Here is a 22,803-nt window from a genome sequence, read left to right on the forward strand (position 1 = left end):
TAGCATCTCGATTTCGCTCTCTTTTTTTCCAAAACATTTTTTTTTTTTTTAGATAAAAATTACCAGTCACAATTGATATTTTGAGCAGCCACAGTAGAGGCATCCTGTGTCCCCCTACAATCCTCCTCCCCTTTCCTGTACCTGCCCCCTCCCAGTTGTGTATGTCATTGTCTCCAGGATAACACAGCTGTCCCTTTGGATTTCATATTAATTGTCAGTGTCGGAGACTGGGGCCAGGTGCCCTTCCAAGGCCATTGAGACCATCTGAGCTTTTGTGTCTATCCCTCAGACCTTGGCTTGTTACCACTTCGCCTATATTCGGTCCCTGCGGCCCATCCACCTCATATTTTTTCGAATTTGATTTGTGGGAGCAGCCCCTGCTCCTATACGCCATTCTTTCTCTTATCCTGCATATTTACATTACCATTATCCTGTCTTGTAGTCTCAGGCAAGGAGTGGTGCCCCATTTCTGGGCAAGTTCCCTCGTCACTACTCTGTATCTCAAATGAATCAATAGTTTTTTCATAAGTCATCGATTCTGACAGAATCTATATACCTAGCAGTGCCAGGGGGGCATTCAGAGCAATAGTACCCCATGTGGTGTCTTATATGCTTTGTGCCACTCTGTTTCAAAAGGGACAGAGTTTTGGGCACTCCCATAATGTTTGTAGAAATGTCCCCCAATGGCGGCAATGTTGGAGGATAGGTCATCTGGGGCTCTACCATTTTTGCATAGCAGTGCTCGGGTACAGTACATTCTATGTAGGAGTTTGATATGGATTAGTCTAAAGCTTGCTTTCATGGCCACTTCCCAAGAGAACTGCAAAGCTTCCCTCCAGTAGTCATCCTTTTTCCCCCCTACGTCTATTTGACAGCGTGCCCTTAAGTGGATTAAGTCTCCATGTCTGTTTCTCATCAGTGAGGCACTGATGAGGGAGATGTCTTTTGTTAGTCATGTATCCATCTAGGAGCCGTCTTTCCAAGGTGGAGTCTTTCTTCATTTCTTCCCCTCTGGGGATTCTAGATTGTAAAGCATGCTGCAATTGTAAGTATCTGATTATCTTGTTAAATTCATATTGTATTCTGCCCTTAAGTGTTCGAATGGTTTCATGCTTTTAGCATCCCACACATCATCTACTGCAGAGAGACCAATCATGTCCCATTGTTTAAAACTCGGCATTTCCATCACAGGGCATAGTCTCGGCCTAGCTTTAAAGGAGTTTTAGGTGTTAGTCTCTTCTTCCACCCCATTTCTCTATTTAATTTACACCATATGAATTTGACTGTTACTGTAGCTGCTGGGGCCACCAATGGCATCTTTCCTCCATATAATATATCGAGGTAACCCATTTGTCCCATTTTGTCTTGGTCCATCCAAAATGCTGGGTCTTCCAGCGAAGTGTATGACCACTCATTCCCTACCTGGACCCGTGCTGCCTCATAATATTTACGAACATGTGGCAGCGCTATACCTCTCCCGTATATGGACCTCTAGAGAGTAGAGCAGGCAATTAGTGAAGGGCCATTCAACCATAATAGGGACTGCAGTAGTCTGTTTGTTGCCTGAAAAAGGTGTTGGGCATTGCATAGGAGTGGTTTTGAAATATGTAGGTGAATGTAGGAAATGCTATAATTTTAAAGATCGCCGCTCTATCAAGGATAGAAAGCGGCAAGATTCTCCTGTGTTTTATATCCTACTCTAGTCTGTGTATGAGCCACACCAGATTATCCTCATAATGTGTTCAACTTCATTCATCCTTAGATAGCCATAATCCCAACTATTTGAGGTGGTGAGTAGTAGCTTTCAGAAATAAAGGTATAAGTCCCCCAGCTGTCCAGTTCCCCATCGAGAAGATTAGGGATTGCTCCCAATTTATTCCAAAACCCGAGAAGTTCCCATATATTGTGAAACTGTCTCTAAGTCTCACTAAGGATACTTCTCCAACATATGTTATAATATCATCGGCATACAATAATATCTTGGAAGTGGAAGAGGTGTGGCGCAGCAGCCGGGGTGCCTGACTCCGGACCACACGGTTCATAGTTTGATCCCCAGCACAGGCAGCAGGTTAGCCCAGCACCATATGACTCTGGGCAATAGCTCGCTTAATCTTCCCGATGGCCCCCAGCGCCGGGACACCTCTCCGGAGGTAGCTGTGGTCTTTACAAATGCTGACATTTCATCTGGTCTTCCTATCAGTCACCCCAATGTCAACCCCATATCTGGGCATATACCTAGATGCACTAAGGTAGGGCCTCTATTGCCAGGGCAAAGAGCATGTGTTGTAGGGGGCATCCTTGTCTCGTGCCTTTCTGTATGGGGAATTCCCTGGAAAGCATTCCATTCATTTTAAGACTGGCTCTGGGACTTGCGTAAAGAAGCCTGGCACATTTTAGTAATTTTGGTCTGAGTCCCATTTGCCTCATATTGGCAAACAGGAAGGGCCAGTCTATTGAAACAAATGCTTTATTCGATACAGGCATGCAATTGTCATAGGTAATTTGAGTTTGTCTGCTGTTGTCATGTTGTTGTAGAGGCGTCACAAGTTTGAGTTGGTGGATCTGTGGGGTATGAACCCATTCTGGTCAGGGTGTAAAAGTTCAGGGATCACATGTTTTGCTTTCTTATCCCATTCCCCTTTCCCTATTTCAGCTACTAGGGCTCATAGTCTTGTTGTGTGTAGTAAGTGGTAGGGCCGGTGAGAGATGGAAGCGTATAGTATATCACTGCTTCTGGATCCATAGTACAAGATGAAAGCTTTCTCACATTGATAAAAGCACTTCATCAAATCCATACATTACACGTATTAGAGATGTTAATTAACACCACCTTTGCAGAATTCTCAACTCTCTACTTACACGGTCCAATAGTTGAATGAAACCCATAATTAACAGTTGTAAAGTGTCAGGAGCTGTAATGCATTCAATGCACAGCTATATTAGACACCTTTGATTGAGTTACTGGGGCAGAAGCACATTATTTATTGCTTATCTTTGTAGATTATGATGGGTTTTGTACAAAAGAGGCACATCCATAAATATGTAGAGAATTAATGGCATCATGTCACAGAGAACGAGTAACCCCCTCAAATCTCAGTGAGTGCAAATGACTGCCTTGTCTTTGTGACTAAGTATGACCACCGTGTCTTAGAGAGTGGGAACGGATGACCAATTTGTCAATTTAATGTACATTGAGGACTGATTATGATTCCAAAAACTATTTATGTTATGTTCATGGTATGTGAGGGCATGTACCCATATTAACGCACCACCCTTCTGAAGCCTAAAATACTTCTTCAGATGTCCCTTGATCAGGGGATCAGGATAACTGTGCTCAGATCATGAGAATGGCAAACAGAACATCTTGTTTTTTCTACTGTGGAACAATAGGTGCTGTTATGGCAGCTGGTGGCTTTTCCTAATGGCCTAATAGACTGCCCTGATAATAATGCCCTAATAGACTGCAAGTGTGCTCTAGCGTTAGATTTGTCCACAAATAACAGGTACATCATTTTTATGCTTTGCTGCACCTTACAGCAAACATCAATTAGACATGAGGCTGGGTAATGGGGCTTCATGACAAACACTCACTAAGAACAGGTTTGATTACAATAATCCTGTCCCCGTAAGCTACTACCATTTCGGAGTCTCCAGCTACACTCACACCGTAACCACCATTTCAACCACTGCTTAATGTTCTCTTCCTACATTACTGCTGGTCTCATCAACTGCTGAAGCTTGCCTTGCTCCTATGTTATTCTTATTGCTGAATATTACCTGCCCACCCCCGCTCCCCGCACAGACACACCGATGCTGCCCTTCCACTATTGAGAATCCAATGAAACTAGGTACCATTCCATGAAAATGACGAGAATTGAGAACACTGTGTAGTAGAATTATCACCGCATCAAATGCAATAGCTTCAAGGGTAAGGGTTAGAGCACGGAGCGTTGTTAGGACTAAACTTAGGTTTAGAGTAATGGATCGTCGTATGGTAAGGGTAAAGGTAGGACTAGGGTTTGGACTAGGTTTGATGTTATGGTAGGGGGTAGATGTAGCAATTGTATTAGGTGTAAAGAATTGGTTAGGCTTGGGGTGGACTAAACCTATGGTTTAGAGTTAGGCTTGGTGTTGGGGGATATTTGACGTTAAACTTGGTGTGGGGGTGTAGTGGAGAGGTGTGGCTCACTAGTTAGAGGCGGCAGACCCGTAAGCAGAGAATCGGCCAGGGACCAGGGTTCAATTCCCGACGCGGCAGGGTTGTGGACCAGGGTCAAAATGGACTCGATAATTCTCGCCTCGGTACCTACTCTAGCCAGGGACACACTCGGCAACTCTGGGCATTAAGCTTGCCTCATCTCTACAACGGCCCCCCACAGACGCTGGGGATGCCTGGTTTCACCTTGGAGATACCCAGAAAGGGACCATCTCACAGGGATAGCCAGGACGGGTTCCCCAGCGGTCTACAGCGCCGGGACGCCCCGTTGCTGGGGCAGCTGTGCGCTTTACAAGTCTACAACATTTACATTTACATTTAGTCTGGCAAGATGGCCGTGTAGGTGTGCTTCATCTCGGCTCCCAGAGTCGTGTCACATCCTAAATAAGCCTTTGCGACATTTCATTTGGTATGGCACTGTAAGGGAAGGAGAGTACTGATGTGGGGACAAATGAACTCCATCTACTGCCTGCAGGGATCCCACCGAGTGTGTGTGAATCAGTGTGGCACTGCGCAGTGGCTTATCCCGCATTGAAGAGCAAGCACAGACCAGTTTCATCCTGATCAGCCTGTGCTTATGAATAGTGAGAAGAGCTGGGACTGGCACTCGCAGGACAGGAGAAAGAGTGTAATAACTCTGATACCCTTAAGTTCTGCAGGTTTGTGGTAGAGATTAACAGGTACACAAAAGATGCAAAGTCAATGATAGAGGTCGGATCAGCGGAAACAATAAAGTTGCATGAGATTCTTGCAGTGATAAGTGAATTTTGCCAAGTCCTGGAACTAAAATTTGACACCATGGCAAAAGACTTGACTTTGTTAAGAGCAGAACAAAATATCAGACAGAGAAGCAGAGACTGAGTCAGCTTAGGCCACTGTGCGCTCATTGGTTCAGGAATTACAGAAACAAGTGGAAGAACTCCCGGGACAACATTGCGAGGACACCGAGTGAAGGTTCAGTATTGGTAAGACTGAATTATCAGTACAGTGGCTCCACTGAACTTCTCCATGGTTTTCATGACTGAACGGGCACGCAGAATACCAACAAAACTTCCTAAACATGTTGCCTGCCCTGGCTCATAGTTGCCAAATTGTTAAATTACAGGGACAGAGGTAACCTCCAAGTAGCCAGGCGAGATAACCTGTTCATGGTTGATGATAGCAAGGTGTATATGTTTCCAAATTTCACAGTGGCAATCCAGCAGCAATGCAGCACATTCATTGAGGTCAATAAGCAGCTGAGAGCACTGGGCCTCATATACATGTTGATCTTTCCTGCATAGCTGCTTGTGTTGAAAGGATGGGAAATCCAACTGCTTAACAATGTAGAGGCAGGGAGCGAGAGTGCTGAGTGCTGGACTGCAGATCACTATATAAAGATAAAAGAGCTGCTCAGGACAGTGAGACAGGGGAAGGGAAGACTCTAAAATAGGTACAGGCCCATAAAGGAACAATCCCTTGACAAACAAAATAGAACGGAAGTAGAATTATCACAGTGGAGAAATACAGGGCAGGATATCCATGATGAGCTGACGGACTCAGGAGATGCAAGATCAGATAGTATTGTGGACTTCGAACAGCAACATTTGGGTATGGAACAAGCACCAAGACTAATTCCAGAGGTTGCAGGAGATCTCTTGTAGACAATAGTGTGCAACATTGATAGAAGAGTGGTGCGTAGGTGGTGGAACCTAAAGGTGTACGATTCTCGACTCTCTGTATTACTTAAGACTGGGTGGCAGTAGTTTTGAACCCTGCCTCGAATGGGGAAATTTAAAGGGGGCAGTTAGGACAGTATGGCATTTTGGGTACATTTTCCACAGAAACGTATATAGCAGAGTCTAGGGGTCTGCAAAATAAGTCCAGTAGGCTTAGTAAACTTTCCTTAATCCTAGTGCATTACAAGAAACCATGATACCCATGACACAGCCAAGTTAGGGAGGAACAATTAAAAACCACGAATGTTCACGGAAACTGCAAACACTAATTGTATACTTGGAATTTGAGTGGTTCTGGGAAGTCTGATGAAAAGATATACAGCGCATTCTTATCTACATAGAAAGGTAATCAACATAGCTCATCCCCAAAAAAACACAAATCATTGATCCTGAACGGTTGAGACTACTGCTCATATGCTAGGGATACGCTGGTATGGATTAGGAATGGTGTCTCCAAAATGGCTGTGCAGGTGACAAGACCCGGAAGGCCACTGTATTATAGTAAAGGGTTTGCTAAATGCCAAGCCACTAGCCCTAAATCTGTACATATGTACCTAACACATCACAGATAGAATTTTTTATTTTTTTTTATTTTATTTTTTTTGAAACCGTTTATTACAGAATCCAAAAGATATACAAAGATGGGCCTACAACCTTCAGGCCGGCTGCTAGCAGACAGAAAGAGCATATAATACAAACAGTAGAACACACGCTGCGGCAGAAGAGAGATCACAGGAGTTGAAAGAAGCGTTGGCAGCCACACCATCCGGACCCCACTCAACGGTTTCATTTTTATATAAATAACGAAGAAAACAAGTCCACAAGGCAACCCACAATCGGAAACAATAGCATGTGCTCCCCTGGGGGGGACCCTACCGGTCCACAGGAATATCAAGGGGGGGGATAGGTCGGGACGGAGACAAAGTGAACTCAAGCCCAGAACCAGGAAGACAAGCAGGCTAAGGAGACGGGGCCGGTGACGGATCAGGCATCAGCGGCGGGCTACAGATTCCCCCACGGTAGGCGTTCCAGGGGCCCCACACTTTCACCCATTTCCCAGGCTTACCTCTCGCAACATACACCACCTTTTCCCGAAACATACACCAATCCATGTTGTCCTTCCACGCCGAGACAGTCGGTGACCTCTGGGAACCCCACAATTGCGCAATATCACGCTTGGCCACCATATATCCCAGAGTCACCCACCACGTCTGCGGCACTGAGTAGTCGGTTGGCTCCCACACATTCAGGAGACATCTCCTCGCCTCGGGCAGCAGCGGCACATGCGTAACTGCCTGCAAGACCTCGTGCACACCACGCCAGAATCGCGCCACCTCCGGGCATTCCCACAATATATGGAGAAAGGTCCCCAAAGAACCACACCCACGCTTACACAACCCGTCCACAGCATAGCCCATACGCATCAGACTCGGCCCCGTAACATAGACCCTATGGAGTATCTTGAGCTGGACGAAGCGAAGGCGAGCCGGTATGGCCACCTCTTTCGGGGAGGCCACCGCAGACACCCAGTCCTCGTCATCCAGCTCCAATCCATCAGCCCCCCACGCCTCACGAAGGCCAGTCAGCAGTCCCGAGCGATCATTGATGAGTTTTTTGTAAATTAATGAAATCGTGGCATCCGGTACATGCCCATCTAGCACTCTATCCTCCAGAGGGGAGTACTCCGGGATGGAGGCAACGTCCGGGAATACGGAGCACAACGCATGACGGATCTGCATATATCGAAAGTACTCCCTGTCCTGCAACTGGAATTCCGTCTGCAGCACATCGAACGTTTTGAATCCCCCCCTCGTCCAGAGATCGCCCACCCTGCTGATGCCTATCATGTCCCACTTCTCAAAGCCCTTCGAGGTCAACAGGGAGCCCAGCCGCTCAGATGCGTATAGTGGCGTCGCCCGGGTCAAACGATCCTTCCACCCTATCGCCAAGTTAGCCGCGTGCCACACTCGCACCATGACCCGCGTGGGGCCCGTCAGACGTGCGTCGAGCGAGCTAGAATAAAGCGCCCGATTATAGTCGCCGCCCGGCAGTAACATTTTATCCATCTCAAAGGCCGGGTTTAGAGCGGGCCCGTAAAGGCCGTGATTTATCGCAGCCAGCTGGGAGGCCCAGTAATATCGCTTGATGTCTGGGAGGGCAACCCCCCCGTCGTACCACGGGAGCGTCAGCTTCGCCAGGGCGATACGCGGTCTACCCTCCCAGAACAGGCGGCGCTGCAAACTCTCCACCTCGCGAAAGTAGCGCGCCGGGACAACGTCCATTGTGTTCTGTAAGGCGTACAGGAAACGTGGCAGCGACATCATCTTAAACAATGCCGCCCGGCCGAGCGGCGAGAGCGGCAAGCGCCTCCAACGCGCGACATTATCCTTCAGGCGCTAGAGGGGGGGAAGCAAGTTCTGTTTATACCGGGCCTCCGCGTCCAGGGTAATGAAGATACCCAGGTACCTAAATACCCGCGGGGCAATCTGGATAGGACAACCCCGCGGAAGGATAGGAGCCTCCCCAGAGAGGACATACACACAAGATTTAGCCCAATTGATGACTAGGCCGGAGTTGAGGCCAAATGAGTGCAATACATCAACCAGCACTATCAGCGATTTACGCGGGGAAGGCAGGTACAAAAGAATATCATCAGCGTAAAGAGATACGCGGTCCTCATACTCGGGGGTCCATCGGAGACCACGGATAGAAGGATGCCACCGCAGCCACTCCGCCAGGGGCTCCAAGGCAAGCGCGAAGAGGAGCGGCGATAACGGGCAGCCCTGCCGCGTGCCCCTGCCCAGCTCAAACGGAGCCGACACTCTACCGTTTACAGCCACCTGCGCCAGCGGTCCGGAATACAACAATTTCACCCAACCGATGAATCCCGGGCCAAACCCAAACTTCGCCAGCGTCGCCCAAATATATGGCCACTCAAGTGTGTCAAACGCCATAGTGGCGTCCAGGGACGCCAAAATGGCCGGCTCCCGTATGAACGGGACACGCGCGAGCACCCCATGCAAGCGCCGCAGGTTGAGCGCAGTGTTGCGATGAGGGATAAAACCGGACTGATCCTGGTGAATCAGATCGCACACCACGCCAACCAGCCGATTGGCCAACACCTTGGCGAGAATTTTGGGTTCCGCATTCAGCAGCGAAATGGGCCTGTAGGACGTGACCCGGTCCCGCGGCCTCCCCTCCTTGTGAATAACCACGATAGTAGCCAGACGCTGGTCTAGCGGGAGGGAACCCGCCGAACGGGCCGCGAGGAACATAGCACGGAGATGCGGCGCCAGCGTATCCGGTCGCAGCTTGTACAATTCGATAGGAAGACCATTAGGACCCATGGCCTTGCCGGAAGCGACCGAACGTATGGCGAGGGCAATTTCCTCAGATGTTGGGGCGGCGTCCAACGACACCCTGTCCTCCTCCGAAAGGGAAGGCAGCGCGATATCCCTGAGCAGGGCATGGGAATCATCTTCCGAGCGGGAGGACACCGGGGAATACACCCCACGGAAATATTCTGCAAAGCAATCAACAATTTCTTCCGGTTCAGTGACACACACACCATCCAGTTTCTCAATCGACGGGACAACTCGACTCGCTCTCTCCTTTTTATCCAGCCACGCAATCAGTTTCCCAGCCTTATCACCCACATCATACAGTCTCCCCTGTTGCTCTCTACTGAGGCCCCTGGCCGCCTCCGTGACGAGGGCCTTATAGGCCGCCTGCTTGAGTCGGAGAACATGTAGTTTGTCATCCGTCACCCGACATTCTAGGTCACCCTCCAACTTGGTTAGCTCAGTTTCAATACGGGTCACCTCCTCCCGCTCGCGCTTCCGGGAATGGGAAATAAGGGACAGGGCCTCCCCCCGGAGTACCGTCTTGAAAGCCTCCCACAGGGAGACCGCCGATGACACTGACCCCACATTATCGTCAAAATATCGCTTAAGGGATTTAACCAACTCTGCGCGAATGGTGGGGTCACGCAGGTACCAGGGATTAATCGGGACCACCCTACCCTCCCCCCTCGGGAGAATGTCGAAGTGCAACAGGAGCGGGGAGTGGTCTGAAATACCCCGCGCCAAATGGCGCACCTCCCCGATCCTCCCCGCATGCGCCGCCGGCACCAGGACATAATCTAGCCTTGAGAGACTGCCATGGGCCCCGGAATGAAAGGAATACTGTTTCTGCGTGGGGTGTTTCAAACGCCAACAATCCACCAACCCCAAAGTATCCAAGAGGCCAGATAACCACGCTTGGGCACGGGGGAGATCCCTAGGGGGGTGACGGTCCTCATTTCCGGAAACCACCGCATTGAAATCCCCCCCAACCACTAGAATCCCCTCCGGAAGGCCAAGGAGGAGGCGCCCCAGATCCGTAAAAGTAGTCGTTTGCAACCCTGGCGGGACATAGACAGAAACAAAAACAATCACTCTGCCCTCCATTCTACCCACCAGAACCGTATAACGTCCCCTGTCATCATGGAGCACCTCATCAACTTCCAATGGGAGCGAGGTTTTAGCCATGATGCCCACACCCCTGGAACCAGACGTGAAGCCCGAATGGGCCAGAAGGCGGTAGCCCCGTCGATTCATAGCACAAAAGGAGTTGCCAATGAGGTGCGTCTCCTGCAGAAAAACTATATCAGGTGAAATTCGTTTCAGAAACTGCAGGACCACACCCCGTTTTATCCTGTCCCCCAGTCCATTAACATTCCAGGACAAAAGACTCAGTCCCCTACCCCCATCATAGCCGAAAGCGATCAATCGTCCCCCCGAGAGCACTTTAGGAATAGCACAACAATACTTTTGCCTTGTGGTACAAATGAACAATACCCCACCCCAACCCAACCGCCCCAACAAAACTCCCCCCTCCCTGCACCCCTGCATGAGCCCAGACAGCCCCCCCAACTTGCAGTGTGCCTGTCGCCCCTATATAAGTGGAACTAGCTAGACCCCCTAGAGGAGGAAAGAGTACCCCCTCAAGACCCCGCACAGCCTCCAAATGAGGGGAGACGAGTACAACAAACAAAAGACCCTAAGCTTGGCCGAAAGTGGCCGCGTCATCCGGAGTGAGCCCCGGCATCAGTACCTCAGACCCGGTCCGGTGGGCAATCTCCTCCCGCAGCCCCCCCCCCCCACCATCCCGATCATGACCCCCAGACACAGATAGAATTTTGGGATGAGTTGCATGACTATGCAATCTCGTTGGTATAAACTCTTCTTTGTCAGGGTGAGACCACACTAGTGTACTGGATGTTAATATAGATAGAGCTTTAATTTCTCTGCTATATTATATGATATGAAGATTTATTATGTGATGCATGTATATATAGAAATGTGCAACATATTTTCTTATTTTTCTCTCTTTTTCCTACTTCTTCTCTATATCCCTCATATTTCTTTCTTTTTCCTTCATTGCTAAAAATATAAAAATGTGATTTCGTACATGCAGAATTATGATGCTATTTTTATAAGTTTATAAATTCATTGAACAATTTACTTTCCTGCTCCGGAGGCAGAGCGTTCCTTTAACCTACACTATTCTCACTGGTGAGTTTTCCTGTTACCTATGCTGCACTGGCGGCAGAGCGTTCCTTTCACCTGCACTATTCTCACTGGTGAGCTTTCCTGTTACCTACGCTGCACTGGCGGCAGAGCGTTCCTTTCACCTGCACTATTCTCACTGGTGAGCTTTCCTGTTACCTACACTGCTCGAGCAGCAGAGCTCCGGCGGCAGAGCTTTCCTTTCACCTACACTAATCTCACTGGTGACCTTTCCTGTTACCTAAGCTGCTCCGGTGGCAAAGTGTTCCTTTCACTTGCACTATTCTCACTGGTGAACTTTCCTGTTACCTAGGCCATTCCGGCATCAGAGCTTTCCTTTAACCTACACTATTCTCACTGGTGAGTTTTTCGGTTACCTACGCTGCTCCGGCGGCAGAGCGTTCCTTTAACCTACACTATTCTCACTGGTGAGTTTTCCTGTTACCTACGCTGCTCCGGCGGCAGAGCTTTCCTTTAACCTACACTATTCTCACTGGTGAGTTTTCCTGTTACCTACGCTGCACTGGCGGCAGAGCGTTCCTTTCACCAGCACTATTCTCACTGGTGAGCCTTACCGTCACCTACGCCGCTCCGGCGGCAGAGCGTTCCTTTCACCTGCATTATTCTCACTGGTGAGCTTTCCTGTTACCTACACTGCTCAAGCAGCAGAGCGTTGCTTTTACTTGCACTATTCTCACTGGTGAGCTTTCCTGTTACCTACACTGCTCGAGCAGCAGAGCGTTCCTTTCACTTGTACTGTTCTCTCTGGTGAGCCTTCCTGTTACCTACGGTGCTCCACTGGCAGAGCGTTCCTTTCACCTGCACTATTCTCACAGGTAAGCTTTCCTGTTACTTACGCTGCCCCGGCAGCAGAGCATTCCTTTCACTGGCACTAATCTCACTCGTGAGCTTTCCTGTTACCTACATTGCTCCGGAGGCAGAGCTTTCCTTTCATCTACACTAATCTCACTGGTGAGCTTTCCTGTTACCTAAGCTGCTCCGGCGGCAAAGTGTTCCTTTCACTTGCACTATTCTCACTGGAGAACTTTCCTGTTACCTAGGCCATTCTGGCATCAGAGCTTTCCTTTAACCTACACTATTCTCACTGGTGAGTTTTTTTGTTACCTACGCTGCTCCGGCGGCAGAGCTTTCCTTTAACCTACACTATCCTCACTGGTGAGTTTTCCTTTTACCTACGCTGCTCCGGCGGCAGAGCTTTCCTTTAACCTACACTATTCTCACTGGTGAGTTTTCCTGTTACCTACGCTGCTCCGGCGGCAGAGCTTTTCTTTCACCTACACTAATCTCACTGGTGAGCTTTCCTGTTAAGTACACTGTTCCGGCAGCAAAGCTTTCCTTTCACCTGCACTATTCTCACTCGTGAGCTTTCCTGTTACCTACATTGCTCCGGCGGCAGAGCTTTCCTTTCACCTACACTAATCTCACTGGTGAGCTTTCCTGTTACCTAAGCTGCTCCGTCGGCAAAGTGTTCCCTTCACTTGCACTATTCTCACTGGTGAACTTTCCTGTTACCTAGGCCATTTCGGCATCAGAGCTTTCCTTTAACCTACGCTATTCGCACTGGTGAGTTTTTCTGTTGCCTACGCTGCTCTGGCGGCAGAGCTTTCCTTTACCCTACACTATTCTCACTGGTGAGTTTTCCTGTTACCTACGCTGCTCCGGCGGCAGAGCTTTCCTTTCACCTACACTAATCTCACTGGTGAGCTTTCCTGTTAAGTACACTGTTCCGGCAGCAGAGCTTTCTTTTCACCTACACTAATCTCACTGGTGAGCTTTCCTGTTAAGTACACTGTTCCGGCAGCCGAGCGTTCCTTTCACCTGCACTATTCTCACTGGTGAGCTTTCCTGTTACCTACACTGCTCCGGCTGCAGAGTGTTCCTTTTACTTGCACTATTCTCACTGGTGAACTTTCCTGCTACCTACACTGCTCGAGAAGCAGAGCGTTCCTTTCACTTGCACTATTCTCACTGGTGAGCTTTCCAGTTATCTACGCCGATCCGCTGGAAGAGCGTTCCTTTCACTTGTACTGTTCTCTCTGGTGAGCCTTCCTGTTACCTACGGTGCTCCACTTGCAGAGCGTTCCTTTTACCTGCACTATTCTCACAGGTAAGCTTTCCTGTTACCTAAGCTGCTCCGGCGGCGGAGCTTTCCTTTCACCTACACTAATCTCACTGGTGAGCTTTCTTGTTACCTAAGCTGCTCCGGCGGCAGAGCATTCCTTTCACTTGCACTATTCTCACTGGTGGGCGAGCTTTCCTGTTACCTAGGCCAAATCCGGTGGCAGAGCTTTCCTTTAACCTATACTATTCTCACTAGTGGGTTTTCCTGTTACCTATGCTGCTCCGGCGGCAGTGCTTTCCTTTCACCTACACTATTGTCACTGGTGAGCTTTCCAGTTACCTACGCCGCTCCGGTGGCAGAGCTTTCCTTTCACCTACACTATTCTCACTGGTGAGCTTTCCTGTTACCTACACTGCTCAGGCGGCAGAGCGTTCCTTTCACCAGCACTATTCTCACTGGTGAGCTTTCCTGTTACCTACATTGTTTCGGTGGCAGAGCATTCCTTTCACTTGCACTATTCTCACTGGTGAGCTCTCCTGTTACCTACGCCGCTCTCGCGGCAGAGCTTTCCTTTCGCCTACACTATTCTCACTGGGGAGCTTTCCTGTTACCAACACTGCTCGAGCAGCAGAGCGTTCCTTTCACTTGCACTGGTGAGCTTTCCTGTTACCTAAGCTGCTCTGATGGCAGAGCGTTCCTTTTACCGGCACTATTCTCACTGGTGAGCTTTCCTGTTACCTAAGCTGCTCTGACGGCAGAGCGTTCCTTTCACCTGCACTATTCTCACTGGTGAGCTTTCCTGTTACCTACGCCGCTCTCGCGGCAGAGCTTTCCTTTCACCTACACTATTCTCACTGGGGAGCTTTCCTGTTACCAACACTGCTCGAGCAGCAGTGCGTTCCTTTCACCTGCACAGCTCCCGTGTATGTGTGCTTTAATTAATATCTTTTTTATTGATTTTACAATAATACTACTACTGCACAATGCACACAGTATAATTCTTTTAAAGACCTGTGAAGTACTCGGGTGTGGCTGCAATAAGACGGTCGCCAGCCCGGGAAGCTGTCCCAGCCTGGGCTGAAACACACGACGGAAGGGGCTGAAGCCCTTTGAGCCCAATGGGCGTTGCGCGCCTGCCTCCCACCCATCCAGTTCACTATCACCATGCGGTACAAGCGGCCGTTAAGTCCTACTCAGCCCCTCCCACTCACCCCGGAAATCTTTATTGAGCCATTCAGGAAAGGGTTGGGGGGGGGTTGGCGGGCGGGCTGGGCATCTTAGAGATAACAAAGAAACTAGTAACCCAAAACAGAAAGCATACATGAGACCCCTGGTTGTATCTTAGTAACTACAAATTCTCCCAGGCATCCCTTCCATAACTGAGATCCTCCCCCCTGGGATCCTTGCACAACTCCAGTGTGTTAATCCAACTTTTGAAGTCTCCTCTTTTCCAATGCTCCCCTAAACCACAAATTGTTCCCGCTGCCATTTCTTGGTCCAGACTGTACTCACACTTGGATGTCCATCATGATCCTCTTGTCCTCCTCCACATGGATGCCCCAGATACAGTCCTGGCCCGTGCCATACGCTTCCGGCCAGTTAGGAGACAGGACAACCCCAGCAGAGTCCGTGATCTCCCCACTGCACACAGCTGGAAAGCAAGAAGAAGGGGTGTTAGCCATTATTATAGTGTAGATATGGTCTGTCTATCACAGCCCCCATCCTCAATGTATCTTGGCCACTGCACCACTTTTCCTCTGCAGAGGTCATAGTCACGAGACACTAGAAGAAGGATATAGTCAACCGAGGCTCTAAGATGGGTACATTGGGCCTACATTGTGGAGAATACAACGGTGGATGGATATTGCATAGATAAGAGGTGACCCATTCTGCCCCTTCACTCCCACTATAGTGGTGTACCCCCCAGATCCTTGGGCACCCTACGGGAAGCTGACCTCGGCACGCTGGCTCCGTCTCGTTCCACTGGGGGTCGCTGGCATCAACACACTCGATGATGATGGAGCCCTGCTCCAGGGTGTAGCCCATGTTACAGGTGAACTCGACGGTGGTCCCCACAGGGTAGGCGCTGTCGCTGGTGGTGAAGTTGCCGTATTTGATGAAGGGCTCATAGCAGTGCCCACGTTCGAAGGCTGCATTCCCAAGAAAAGATGGCACATTTAGGTGTTAATAGCTGATCTATCTCTAACATTTAGTGCTTGTCCTCTGGTAGTACTGACCACCATCCAAACGAACACTGACACATACTGAAAAGCAGTGGTGGCTCTTATAGGGCGTGCTACAGGGCAGTTGGGCAGGGTGGGGGAGGGCCATGGTAGGGGGGTAGAAAACTCGGACATACGACGGAACGGAGGAAAGTAATAATTACTTTCCTCCGTTCCATCGTATGTCCGTGTTTGCCCTATGCGAGCCGCCACTGCTGGAAAGTAAAAGAAGAATTGAGAGGGTTTCGTCCTGCCTCATGTTCCAGTGGAAGAATATTCCTAAACGTACCTGTTTTCAGTTTGAGCTTATAAACCTGAAAAGACCGATAAAAACCCACGAAAAGCCAGATTGTCCTTCCCCTTAACACTGCAAAACATATATTTCTCTGCACTACCAGAACTAAAATACCATGTAAAGAAAATGAAATGAGAGATAATCTGTTATTTGTTTATTGCTTTTTCAGGGGCGGACACAATGTGGCTTTGCGACAAAAGGTAGACATAAGGGATAATGGTGTAGTGTAAGACTAGACTACTTTCACTTTGATGTTAAGGGATGACATTAAAATTCATTCTTTTCCCTTTTGTTTCTATTGTTTTGATTCTCTGTGGTATTGAACGTAATTGAGTTGCAATAAGAACAACATGTTTTGTAAACACTGGAAAAACACAGATTTGCGTGATTTGGAGATGCCAACACCAGCGGCGGCTCTTCCGCTATGGCAGAGGAGCGTCGCCTCCCAACAACGGCAGGAAAGGAAAAATAAAATGATAATAAACACTTGTTAATTTTTCCTTTCCTGTCGAGCCTTGGGGGCGGAGCCTGGGTGGTGACAGGCACTGAGGGGGAGTGGTAGTCCACTCCCTTCACTGCGCATGAAGGTTTGGCCGGCCGTCTCAGGCCAGCCAAACCATCATGCGCAGTGAAAGCTCTCTCCAAGCCCGCAATGCAGCTGGGTTGGAGAGAGCAGACACAGACTCCCAGTCCGTCCTGGAGCGTAAATCGAGGGTGCTCAGGCCAATCATAAAACTGCTGTCATGTGTGAGAACAACTTCAGGATTGGCCGCAGGGCATTCTGGGAACCTGTGCCGTCTGAAGGAGAGGAGCAGGAGAGCGCGATGCGGCTGGTTGCTGGTTTTTATTTCTTTTCATTTTTATCGCACGCGACCCCTACGCCCTTCCTACTCATCTCCCCCCGCCCACCCGCCCCGACGCTCGTAAAGCACACCATCTGCTACTGGCCAACACGTAACTGAAAAAATTTGTAAAGCACTTGGAAAACACCACTAGAATCCACAAAAGATAAACACTGATACTGGGAAACTCTAAAGAAATCTATTTCAGATGACAGGGCATTTAACTATAAAACCTCTAATACAGGGCCGGACTGGCTACCGGGCATTTTGGTGTGCTGCCAAGCTGGGGACTGATTTAGTTGATGGGGACCTGCGTGTGCTTAAAACCATTGGGGACCTGCGTGTGGCTAAAACCATTCCTTTTACTTTGTTTATTTAAAAGCACACGCAGGTCCCCATCAACGAAATCAGCCCCCACCTCAGTGAAATCAGCCCCCAGCTTGGCAGGACACCAAAAAGCCCGGTAGTCAGTCGGACCCTGCTCTAATACCTACAGTCACTACTCAAAGCCTCCCTCTAGGCACCTGAGACTATGTCAATTCTCTCTCTCGAAATTCATATGGCTACAATGTTTCTGCTACCTCCTTGATATTGCACTAAAAAATCCCACTGAGCGATCAACACAACCCATAATTCTCAAGACAGCATACCCACAGAGGACCCAGCCCTCCTGGCAGCCTCTTCAGGCAGCTCCCTGCATATCACTAACACCCCCGGCCACTAGAGTAAATGTGGAGATCTCAAGAGCACAAACTTAACGAAACTTACCACAACTAATCCAGAAGGAAAAAGAAAGCACATACTACTAATATGTTACCTATTAAATGCTAACCTTTGGTTCCAGAGTAGCGTGCTACTCGCGGCAAAGCACTTGAAAACCTCATCAGGAGAAGTGAGCGCTATATAAATACAATTTACAATTACAACACCCAGCAAATCAGCTAATATCACTAGGCCGCTTTAAATCTTTTCACTGATAGGACTAGGTAACAAACACTCCCACTAACTTACTACGGAACATTTATACCATCCTTAAGCTAGGTAGGTAGCATCAAACCCACACTTAATTTAAACAAATAATATGCAAAACCCCTGCTGCTCCTGCTGGATTCGCTCAACCCTCACCATCACCTCCTCATTCAGCACCCCACCACCGAGGCATCCTTCCAGAATCCCACTGGTGGCCATGGAGTACTCATGGCTTTACCTTCGTATCGAAGAGCCACGCCGATGGAGGTGCCGCTGTTGTCCGTTGTGAGCTCCACAAAGAAGTGTGGTCCAGAGCTGGTGAGGCCCTCGATGGGCAGATACTCCACTTCATACGAGTCATACACAGGGGGCGCATCAATGTTGTTTCCATTTCGGATGATGAGCCTGGAGAATAAAGAAGACGGGAGAAGATGAAGGATTTCTGAAGGTGGTGTGCTTCTTCCGACACACTGTCCGGGAAAAGATCACACAAAGTGACGTTTTGACAGTAGAGGACCTTAGTTCTACATCCGAAAGACTCTACTGATGCTCCTAACAACGCTCGCGCTGCAACTGTCTGGTGCCAGAAGACTTCCCTTAGGTCTTCTGGCCAGCAGTGGGATCACCGTACTGCTTGCTGATAGAGATAGATTATGGGACAGTAATTCACATAGGGTAGAATCAAGGCCCATTTTGGTTTGGAACAGAGGGCAGTGGCAGTGTCATGAAACTTCGAAATCTCTAATAACAGGTGATATTACCCAGAAGGCAATGGGAGCCAACAGAGCCTCCCAAGGAAAAGGACCACTATACCGATAAGTTAAATTCAAGCAATACAAACCAAACAGAACACTGCGCTCCAGAAGTGCCCCACTTATAATACAACCTTACCATAAAAATATTGTAGGTGGCACTGCTTTCTCAGTACCTGCTGTCACACTCACTACCAGCACCGTTAGAAGCACCCAGGACCAAATACATTTCAGAAGCTGGAGAAAACCCTGGGTATGTCGTAGATAACTGCACCACCAGCATCCTGGTGACGGAGCAGAGAACACAGTCGAACCCTCAAGCTAAATCCTCAGCTTGCATCCCACGAATTACAAGCAACTCATTCAACAAACAATTTTTATTGTATTGTACAGGTAAGCAAAAAAAGAGCTGTCCTACAGTTTGCCATTGCATTATATAGTTATGTACTTCCATCTATATCTGTTAGAGCACACAATAATACTAAAACCATAATAAGAAGCACTCAGCAACAAATTATTAATTATACCTATTAATTTCACATCAGACATATCTGCTATAAGGGTTGTCGATCACCAGCACTGTACAGCCAAACATCACCAAATGAACAGGCATGCAATAACTGAAGAGATCTGCCACACATTCAGTGGCATCTGCCACAAACAAAGGGTGGTAGGGCGAGTGGAGGGAACGCATGGGGAGGGAGGGTTGTGCGAGGGTGTTAGGAATAATATATTAGAAATAAAAATAATTTACCTGAAGCCGCCGGCTGCCTGGTAAACCCTGTGACAGATTCCCATGCAATCCTAGTGCTGCAGAGCAGTACGGGGATTGGGCAGAGTGGGCTAGAAAGATGCTCCGCTCAGGGAGTCTGTTCAATGCAGCTGGGCTGGAGAAACTGAAGTGCGCATGTGTATTTTGATTGGCCAGAGATGGCAGGCCAAACACATTTGCACACTTAGGGATTGGACATCGCACTCCTCCTCCCATGTCCCGGCCCTCCCTGCACAAGCTGGCAAATGAAAAATAAAACAATAGTAGAACATCGTTTTATTTTTCATTTGCTGGCTCTGAGCCCGGCAGTGGGGTGACGCTCCTCCGCCATTGCAGAGGGGCCTGCGCTGCACACATTACTGGGCAATTTTGGAAATCTTTAATGTATTCCATTCACTGCAGGCACCAAACATCCACACAAGCTGACCGCTTCTGTACATTTCACAAAGACACTCAGATATGGGATGATAGTAAAACATGTCCATCCCAAAAGATCTCTCCAGTTCTCTCTCCCTTCAACCATACCAGCTCAGTACCACAACTGTACAAAAAATGTCATATTGGACAACCCAGTGCAGTAACCAGATAAACACTCTATGCCATATAAAATACCATAAAGGGACCTGCAGAACTGTTTCAAAGCTAGCGGCATGCTGAAAACCATAAAACTGTGCGTCTTTCTTTTACACTCCATCATCTAACATGCGGCTTCGTGCTGCATCTCTTACAACAATAACCGCACGCACAACATGGAATACTTCCCACGTAGGATCAAAACAAGGACAACACAGTCCCCACTACACGCTCTATATGGAGTAGCATGCTACTCATGTAGGGAGGCACTCCAGCACCCCACATTGGGGTAGTAAGGGCTATGTAAATGCTACAATACAATACTAGTCCTCTTAGGGCACTTTTCATTGGCTGATGCTGACCTGGCCAAAGGCGGCCTTTTGCTAATTGCTCATGGTCTATACTCACCTGTCGTCGTCCTCAGCCAAGGAAACCTTCTCAAAGTGGAGGTGTAGCCGCTGAGTTTCCCCTGCCTGCAGCAGCCAATGGCAGGTCAGATTGTTGCTATAGTTGGAGGGGAATCCCGGTGACATCAGGCGACCGGTGGTGACATTCCGCATCACTCCCCCACAGGTTGCTGCAACAGAACCGGAAGAGTTAGATGGAACATGTACAGCCATGCCACCCTTGCTAACCAATCACAAGCAGAGGTGGACAGGCCCATAATGAAAAACCAGGGGACTTCATTAATTAGGGGGACAGAGAGGAAGAGTAGTATCGTGAAATTCATCAAAAGGCTGCAGTCTCGGAATGGTGGTATTACCTAGGCAGTCAGTCAGGCTGTCAGTCACCTTGAGTCAGTCTCCTTGAGTCCTCTGTGTCCATGCAAGGATGGAATGGCTTCAATATGCCACATGAGAGGCCCCAAAAGGCTGGTGCATATGAACATGCAGTTGGATGGGAGGAGACTCGGTCGCAAGATATTTATTGACCCACCAGTGCTTTTTAAGGGAGTGGCAGGAGTGGGGCAGAGTTAGATGTATAAGATGCGAGCAGCTGGTAGGGATGAGGAACCTCCACGTCTCAGGCAGCTTCGCCCCAGCCGACTCATCCTTTGGAACCCTTATCCTGGAAATTCCCTGTCAACTATTGATCAATCTCTGAAATCATTTTATTGCCATCTACTAATTCAGAGTAGTGATGCGTGTTACCCACTGGCCATTCTGAAACCCCAAAGCTCACATTAACCTTTATAGTCGCTTTGACACTGAAATATCTCCTGTGCATTGCGGAATAAAAAGTAACAAGTTTGTGCCCATCAGTCACAAACATCACTCTGAGACATATGGACAGCAAGCTCTTTCAATGTAACTGTGCGTGTCACTAAATGTTGGCCCATGATCCCTCTGTCTGGGGACACCTTGGGTTCCCCTATGACAACCGCCTTGTGGGTTGTTGAAGGTGTGACATCAGAGTCTTGGCTGGATCCGTGTGGGTATCTCCAAGTTTTGCTCAGACCTTTAACCCTATATCCATGTGTGCTCCACGCCTGCAGGGCCTTGAAAAGTCGCCTAGGGCACTAAATCTTTTGGGGCATGACTGGTCCATTTTAATATACTGCCCTGTGAAGAGCCCAGTAAGCTACTAGCACCTAAAATATGTATTGCGAGTGACTTGCCTTGTGAAGGATTCAGAAGCTCAAACAGTAACTGAAAGTTAGCGGGCCTTCCAGGCACTCACAGACACACAAAAAAAACATTAACTAACCCATGCTTTCCAGAAGGCAAAGCTCCCTTACAAGTCCTCCTTTTCAGGCACTAGACTCTAGAGAAACTCAGCAGCAGTAATCAAACCTAACCAAACCCAGTGAGCTACTCTGAACCTCAGCTAGGCAGACTGTTGCTGTAGGCTTAGGTGTTACCTTGAAAGACTTTCTATCCATTCACTGACTGCTATACTGTCAGTAAGCACCTTCGTGGCCTCAAGGAACTAAGCCCTTTCAAACTGCTCGTGAAGCAGACCTCGTAGGCTTGATTTGGATTTGTCCTCTTGGATTCATTTTGGGTTGTCCTCAGGGTCACATCTAGGCTCCTGTAAGTGACAGCACTTCAGTTTTCGATCACTGTGTTATATTATAGCATAAAGGCCTACTTACAAAGGCCGAACTAGTTGTTGAAGGCCTTGAACCCGAGTTACGGATCCGAAGCACAGACGAGGGCCTATAGCATAGTGGAGGGCTCTTTATGACTGTATAGAAGGGGCAGGAGCGCTATAAGGCCACTAGAACATTCGACCCACCAAAGGTAGAATATTATACATTAAAAAGGAAGAAACAGAAGCCAAAACAATGGGATGTTGCCGGAGAAGGCTCGTACCAACCTTTATTGGCCTTCAACCAGTCCGTTGTCTCCAATGGGGCTCTCATTACGCTAATGTTCTCACAGAAGTTTCAGGCTCCATTGAGGTATTAAAGGTGCATGACTCCAAAGATGCACCGTGACATTGCTCTTCACTGAGTGCAAGCTTTGGTGAAACATTGCATCTGATTGCCTAAGAACTGAATAAATACTGAATCCTCTCTCTGTTCATCGCGTCACATTCGACCTGTGGGACTTGTGGCGGTGGCTTCAAGATGTCAGTGCTATACATGGCCCGTCCTCTTCAAAGGGAAAAAGCTGGGAGTTTTGCCTGGCGGGGCAGAAGGGCCGACCCTGGTCAATGAGTGAGTCTCAGCACAAGGATCCGATGACCTATGACCAGTACATGACCTCGGTCCAACTCTATGCCAGAGAATAAGCTTGTGGTGGGGGAAGTATAGAGAGACAAAGCATGCATGATGGTAGACCTCACCAGCATATGTTCAGTCTTAAAT

The 22,803-nt window shown here is 48.6% G+C and overlaps 1 protein-coding gene across 1 annotated transcript in view; it reads right to left on the reverse strand.

Annotated features, from left to right (window-relative positions):
- SEZ6 (seizure related 6 homolog) overlaps positions 1-22,803 on the reverse strand; it is a 1,090,094-nt gene that overhangs the window by 171,179 nt on the left and 896,112 nt on the right. The window contains exons 6-9 of the mRNA XM_085649158.1: positions 20,400-20,568; positions 18,133-18,299; positions 15,522-15,716; positions 15,079-15,217 (exon numbers count right to left, since the gene is read on the reverse strand). Coding sequence (XP_085505284.1) covers positions 15,079-15,217; positions 15,522-15,716; positions 18,133-18,299; positions 20,400-20,568 — 670 coding nt within the window. The remainder of the gene's footprint in view (positions 1-15,078; positions 15,218-15,521; positions 15,717-18,132; positions 18,300-20,399; positions 20,569-22,803) is intronic.

The sequence above is a fragment of the Triturus cristatus genome, chromosome 3_2, assembly GCF_964204655.1.
Source record: "Triturus cristatus chromosome 3_2, aTriCri1.1, whole genome shotgun sequence".
NCBI lineage: Eukaryota > Metazoa > Chordata > Amphibia > Caudata > Salamandridae > Triturus > Triturus cristatus.